The sequence below is a fragment of the Atractosteus spatula genome, chromosome 18 (assembly GCF_055471065.1).
Source record: "Atractosteus spatula isolate fAtrSpa1 chromosome 18, fAtrSpa1.hap1, whole genome shotgun sequence".
NCBI lineage: Eukaryota > Metazoa > Chordata > Actinopteri > Semionotiformes > Lepisosteidae > Atractosteus > Atractosteus spatula.
Genome location: NC_142723.1, coordinates 7,433,291 through 7,440,508, shown reverse-complemented (window position 1 = coordinate 7,440,508; position 7,218 = coordinate 7,433,291). Strand labels below are relative to the sequence as shown.

The following is a 7,218-nucleotide window of genomic DNA, read 5'->3' as shown; positions in this document are numbered from 1 at the left end:
TCTCTAAAATAAAATTAGGAGGGAAAAAAAGTCTTATATCCCATCTCCCAAATAAATATTGGGCAACAAACTATGTTTGAATAATCTGGAATGAAAAAATAACCAGAATTGGCCACAAAATATTGACAGCCTTTGTTCCATTTATAAATCTATGTTAAAATCCAGAGATGAACAGAACAACAGAGTATTGTCCAGTCATGTACAGCGAGGGAACCCCAGCTACAGGAAGTGTATAGACCAAAAGGATGCATAGGTTCACACAAATGTATGCAAGACATGGCTAGCAGGAAACAACCACATCCCATGTGGGTAGGGTTAGGGTTATATGTCCGATGGATAGGGAGTGGTAACTTTCCAGACCAGTGGCAGGCATGCACTAAAAGTTAGAGGATTTTGAATCCCAAATAGAAGGACGAGGACTCAAATGTACCCTTTAGCAAGGCACATTGCTCAGATTGCTCCAGTGAGTGTCCCGTTGTTAAATCGGGTCTCCAAGTCGCCATTGTTAAATGACAGTTTGTTCTTAATTGACTTACCTGGCAAAATAAAAGACTAAAAACAAATAAGAGACATAAGTCACTTTTACTCCCAGCAAAGAGACAACGCTGCTGGGATATTTTGAGACAGGTTGGGCAAACAAAAGGGAGAGACACATTCTTGTTGGGTATATTTCGAGCTTCTTGTTAGGTATATTTCAAGCAAACACAGATTTCTCAATTCATTTTAGTGAGACTGATGGAAAAAACAGTTTAACACATGCTAATGGGAAAGGGTGTTTTTAATTTCCTGAAGTAATGCAAAACAGGCTTCACAGTGGGACGTAGAAAACCCTTATTTTGGAAACCGTGAAGGAAATCTTACCTTTGACTGCCTCCTTTTAGAGTTAGTGGTCACTATCGCCCAACTTTAGCACAGGCTTGAATAGTATCACATCCATCTATCCATTTTCCAACTACTTCATCCAATTCAGGCTTGTGGGGGAGCCAGAGCCCATCCCAGCAAGCAATGGGAGCAAGGCAGGAACACCCTGGTTCAGATACCAGTCCATTGCAGAGCACACACAGACACACACACACTAATACCAGGGCCAATTGTCCCAATGAATCTACCAGTACATTTAAACTGTGGGAGGAAACTGGAGCACATAGAGGAAGTCCATGGAAACTCAGAGAGAACGTACAAACTCCACACAGATAGCACCCCAGGAACCGAATCCAGGGACCCCAGCACAGCTAACCGCTGCACCACTGTGCTGCTCATGGTTTAACATGAACACCGAACATGGAAAAACAAAGGTGAATTCGGGCAATAGTCAAACTCTGTTACTTTTGAAACTGAGGTGAGGATCTGGATTTTGTATAGGTCATTGTATGCATTTTAGCAACAGGACAATAACAAAAGGGGAATTTTTGCAGATTTACTCCTATACAGATAACAAATAATCCACGATCATAAAATTAAAACCTTTTATCTGCTTCAGTCTTACCTTTGTCACTGTGTACAAACATTGGCAGACTGAAAAATCTGTATTACTTGATTCTAAGATAGTCTTGTGCATATGCCTCTGAAGTGCAGTTTATTCTCCTTTAACGAGACATTCACACAATAAGCAAGACCACATGTTTTAGCACAGAAGTCTAAAGTCCACAGAGCCTTTAGATTAGAGCCTTTAACATCTATTGGGCTCACCAATGCAAAGAAAGGAGCTCTCAGCAGTCGGCGGGGAGAGAGCTGGTGTCTGGCTCGGAGGATCCTCTTGTCATAGGTGCCACGCCCACCCAGTACAGTTTGCCTAAGGAAGCTCGTCTCTGGTGCCTTTTGTTTAAAAGGCCATACCCATGACAGGGCAATAGACGTTAACACAAAAAAATAAAAGAGTAAGCAATTTCTGTCAGGGGGTAAACTTTGTCATCCTTGAGAGAAAGTGCTGTTTCCTGCTTTTCCCTTTGTGTGATGAAAATGGGCAAAAAAAAGCACATGCTTATATATTAAAAATGCCGATGAAAATAAACCTTGACATTCAGAATGCTGATTCGACGGGCTCTGTTCATAGAGCCCATTTAGAATTATCATGTGTAGCTCTGAAACCTTCAGGCCATTTTCCAAGCAGCTACAGCATAATCCACAGAAAAGGAAGTAGGCCTGTACACTACATCCCGTTTACCACTGAAGCACTCAATGAATTTGCAGTTGTTAATAGTGCAAGTGCCGTCAGATTTTGACAAATTAAAAATGCCAAAGAAACATCAAATGCCCTAGTTTGGATCTTTATTATTATTAAAATGAGACTTTTTATTACGCTGCTGCTGTACGGAAAGATGGAGCCAGACACAGGCCCCCTAAATCAGACATAAGGGGTCTTCCTTAATTTAAATATATTAAAAAAATATTGTAATAATTCAACCTTTAATTCAAAGTCCCATATTATTCCGAAACCCTTTACTGACGTGTTTTCCCCATCGAGTGCAACAGAATTAAGACATATACCAAAGAAAAACATTATCTGAAGTAAAACTACACTTTTATTAGAAATAATCATGAACTAGAAACAAACAGCACAATGCCGTCTCGTTAGTTAGGACACTTTTACGGGTATTTGTGTGTATGAGTATAAAGTTGCATATTATCACTCGAAATGTGACATTATACACAACAACGACGGATTAAAGGATTCTTAAGGGATGAGACAATGAGAAAACAAATCGGAATAATAGATTTCTAATATAAAGCAGAGATAACATCACAAATCATACACATACACTTATTACAGCTATATGAATTATACGACGTACAGTCGTACAAATTTTATAGTGCACCAAAATTGAGGTAATTATTAAATGAAGGTGCCATTACGATTTAAAAGCAATTTCCAAAGTAAGGTTAAAAAAACCAAAATAAAACAACTGCAGGGCTCTTAAAAATACTCGTGCATATCTCGTATTAAGTCGCACCGAATTTTTTCTTCTCTTTTCTTTTTTTTTCTCCTTTCTCTCCCTCTCCCTCACCAGCTCTCAAGTTGCAACAAACACTGTGGAGTGCAGCAATGTGCACGCGACACACAAGAGTGCGTGACGCCGGCCAATCAGATCGCCGAGTTCCGAAAGTTTACCTTTTATGGCGAGAGCCGGGCACCAGGCTGAGGATATAACGGAGCTCCCAGCCGGCATCGACTCACTTTGAGCTCCTCCACACGCAGCTAGTGCGGGAATCGCCAGCCTGTCTTTCTTTCTTTAAGCTGTTAAAAAGCCCCACACCCAAGGTAAGAAAACAAAAGTTTTATGCTCTTTTTTTTGAAAGAAGGAAGGTATCTATTGTTGTACTTGTACACCGATGACCATTAGGCTTGTAGCAGTTTATAAATGGTTGGGTATTCGTTTTTTTTTTTTAAATGAATGAAGGAATTAGTCGCTTGTTCTGGAGTCACGAGTTTCTTTGTTCTCCTGCTGAATGTTGGGGGATTTTAATGGGAATTAAGGCGTAAATGCTTTCTTGGCAATAATTTGCAGCCTGCTTTTTGAAATGTTTTATTGTAACGAGCGAAACTAGAGGACAGGCGGTTTTTTCTTTTAGCTGTCTTTTGTCGAACCGTTGGGGCTGGTGGGGTATGAGCCCCCCTCCCCCTTTAGACCTAATTTCAAGTTTAAATTTTAATGCGCCTAACGGTTGCGGGGGGAGGGAAATAGCGGGACTTTTCGTCCCCTCTCTCCCGGTCTTTCAGTGCAGTTGGGTGTGACCTAGTTAGGAGGCTTCGTTTCCCGGCGTGACGAGCCGGCTTTTCACATTTGCTGCGTCTTAAAAACGTGACGGTTGGGCGGGCGCGTTCAGAACCGGTTTAGGCGTGCACACTTTTGTTAGGTGCTTCATTTCTTTTCTTCTTATGGGTGATCCCGAGTTTTAGCGGATCCAGTTCGGGCGTTGGTTCTGAGGGGGGCGGGGGGAGGGAAAGGGGGGGTTCGGTTGTGAACAGAGGATTCTGGGTTGCAAGGCGTGGTTGGGCTGCGGGCGGGCTGTTGTGCGCTCGCTTGGCGGCTCTGCTCGCCGGTTATGTAACTTGCCAATGGCTACGGGCTGGGGCTGCTGGTTCGGGCGGTTTCCTGCAAGAAATGCACCCGGTGTCCGGTAGTTGTGGGGGTGGATGATGGCTGTCGTGATCAGGGTGCAGCTGTGAGGAAGCGGTCTCGGCGAGCCGGTTCCGTAGTCGTTAGCCCGGCTTCGACTGCAAGTGCCTTGGTTTAAAAAAAGTGGTGGGTGGTGGTGGTTTTGTGGCGGGGGTATGAAAAGGGAGGAGGTCTAGCTGGAGTGGGGAGACGAACGGATAATTCATTAAATGCTTAGCGAAATGTGACGCAGAGCAATCTCTGAAACCCCCCCCCCCCCCCTCCCCCGGCAGGCTGTTAAGTCTTGAGCAATGGCCCCTTTTGAAAAGGGGAAGTGCTGAACTCGAGGGGTAAGATTTGGGAGTGGTCACGGCCATGCTTCTCGTATGTTGAAATAGGTTCCTTTGAGTTGAACCTTCCCAGGCTGGCAGAGTGCCACGCCGCCGGCAGTCGCAAAGCTGCTCAAACCATTGCCTTTTATGGTAATAAAGAGAGAATAGAGCGGACTTCCTTTGTCTCGAATCTGTAGATTTGAATTGTTCGGCGCCAGAGCTCCACCTAGAGGCTCGAATGCGGAATTGCACCCGGAATCGGAAGTAGGAAAAGAGTTCCCTACTTTGGGGCATCCTCATTGTAGTTTTATAGCGGTTATGGATTAAAGCTGCCTTTTAGCTCTTTGTCCGTTTTTTAATTTTTGTAACAATTCTTTTTAATCAATTTCCAGCTCAGCCATGGAAGATGAAATTGCCGCACTGGTTGTTGATAACGGATCCGGTATGTGCAAGGCCGGATTCGCTGGAGATGATGCTCCTCGTGCTGTCTTCCCATCCATTGTTGGTCGCCCAAGACACCAGGTATGAATTTTCTTTTTTAATTTTAAAGAGGTGCTAGGCTGTTAAATTGGGGTTCATGCAATTTGGAATTGGGATGCAAATTCATGTTAATTTGATGGCTCACATTGCACTGAATGCTTGTTTTGTAGGGTGTGATGGTTGGTATGGGACAGAAGGACAGCTATGTCGGTGATGAGGCCCAGAGCAAGAGAGGTATCCTGACCCTGAAGTACCCCATTGAACACGGCATTGTCACCAACTGGGATGATATGGAGAAGATCTGGCATCACACTTTCTACAATGAGCTGAGAGTTGCCCCCGAGGAGCACCCTGTTCTGCTCACTGAGGCCCCCCTGAACCCCAAAGCCAACAGAGAAAAGATGACACAGGTTAGTTTTACAGGATTCCTCATCCCCCCCCCCCCCCCCTTCCCTTCTGTCATAAATGATCAGGGTGTACATTCTTTCCTTCCTTTCTTCCTATTCATTGTTTTCCTGACTCTTTTCAGGGACCTTCAGACCTGACTTTCATCTCTTTTGCTGGAGCTACAGGTTTATTTCCTTTGCTGTTCTTCTGTTTGCAGTTTTTTCACTGCACTTTTTCCAATCTCCTAGACTAGTGAATGACTTTTGCTTTCAACTGCACTGAAACTTCACTAATTGTGTTGAAATGGTACATCAGCATGCACTAACCTGAAATAATGTCTGGTTTCCAGACTGTAGCAGCTTGAACTAACTTGTCCTCTTTTTCACAGATCATGTTTGAGACCTTCAACACCCCAGCCATGTATGTTGCCATCCAGGCTGTGCTGTCTCTGTATGCCTCTGGTCGTACCACTGGTATCGTGATGGACTCTGGTGATGGTGTTACCCACACCGTGCCCATCTATGAGGGTTATGCCCTGCCCCATGCCATCCTCCGTCTGGATTTGGCTGGTCGTGACCTGACTGACTACCTCATGAAGATCCTGACCGAGAGAGGCTACAGCTTCACCACCACAGCCGAAAGAGAAATTGTCCGTGACATCAAGGAGAAGCTGTGCTATGTTGCTCTTGACTTTGAGCAGGAGATGGGCACTGCTGCTTCCTCCTCCTCCCTGGAGAAGAGCTATGAGCTGCCTGATGGGCAGGTCATCACCATTGGCAATGAGAGGTTCAGATGCCCCGAGGCCCTGTTCCAGCCCTCTTTCCTGGGTAGGTATCTGGGATTTGCCACCAGAGCCCACATGCTTACAAAAGGATAAAGGTTTTCCATCTACTTGGGGAAATTATGAGGTTAACTTACGAGGTCTAATTGTGTTCTTAGGTATGGAATCCTGTGGCATTCATGAGACCACCTTCAATTCCATCATGAAGTGTGATGTCGACATCCGTAAGGACCTGTATGCCAACACTGTACTGTCTGGTGGTACCACCATGTACCCTGGCATTGCAGACAGAATGCAGAAGGAGATTACATCCTTGGCTCCTAGCACAATGAAAATCAAGGTAAGGTTTTCTCCATCTAGCAACTTGTGCACTAGGTTTAGGAAGCACTTGACTACATTATGGGGTAAGTATACATGGTATTCAACTTTTTTTTGTCTTTATAGATCATTGCCCCACCTGAGCGCAAGTACTCCGTCTGGATTGGAGGCTCCATCCTGGCTTCCCTGTCCACCTTCCAGCAGATGTGGATCAGCAAGCAGGAGTACGATGAGTCCGGACCCTCCATCGTCCACCGCAAATGCTTCTAAACGGACTGTTACCACTTCACACGCCGACTTTAACTGCGCAGAGAAAACCAGAAACAACAAATTGGCATGGCTTTTGTTATTTTTGGCGCTTGACTCAGGATTTAAAAACTGGAACGGTGAAGGTGACGGCAATGTTTTTTGGCAAATAAGCATCCCCGAAGTTCTACAATGCATCTGAGGACTTAAAATGTACATTTCTTTTTTTTAGTCATTCCAATGTTTAATGTTAAATGCATTGTTCAGAAACTTATTTGCCTCTATGAAGGCTGCCCAGCAATTGGGAGCACACTTAAAAAAACCTTGTTGTAGTATTGCTTATATGTAAATTATGTAACCGATACCAATGTCTGGGTTTTTGTACTTTCAGCCTTAAATTCTTGGTCCTGTATTTTTGATTTTTGTTATGCAAAAGCAACCTTTATAAAAACAAAGGTTTACATCCCCCCCCAGGCATATGTTACAAGCCGTATGGAAAGTGGCGGTGCCAGACCTATGGTGGAGCCTACCTGTACACTGACTAATACAAATCCAATAAAGTGCACATGTCTAAGAC

At 44.2% G+C, this 7,218-nt stretch overlaps 1 protein-coding gene across 1 annotated transcript; it reads left to right on the top strand.

Moving 5' to 3' along the window:
- Window positions 1-3,180: 3,180 nt before the first annotated feature.
- Window positions 3,181-7,218, top strand: LOC148818516 (actin, cytoplasmic 1). Its single transcript, XM_088937070.1, has 6 exons — window positions 3,181-3,259; window positions 4,822-4,951; window positions 5,080-5,319; window positions 5,685-6,123; window positions 6,236-6,417; window positions 6,522-7,218. Exons 2-6 carry the CDS (start codon window positions 4,829-4,831, stop codon window positions 6,663-6,665), a joined length of 1,128 nt encoding a protein of 375 aa, XP_088793196.1. The 5' UTR covers window positions 3,181-3,259; window positions 4,822-4,828; the 3' UTR covers window positions 6,666-7,218.

Excerpts from the sequence above, each read along its gene's own strand:
- LOC148818516 (XM_088937070.1), top strand. The coding sequence starts at position 4,829 with ATGGAAGATGAAATTGCCGCACTGGTTGTTGATAACGGATCCGGTATG. Across the intron at positions 5,320-5,684 it reads ACAGAGAAAAGATGACACAG|ATCATGTTTGAGACCTTCAA; the intron begins GTTAGTTTTACA and ends TCTTTTTCACAG. Across the intron at positions 6,124-6,235 it reads GTTCCAGCCCTCTTTCCTGG|GTATGGAATCCTGTGGCATT; the intron begins GTAGGTATCTGG and ends TTGTGTTCTTAG.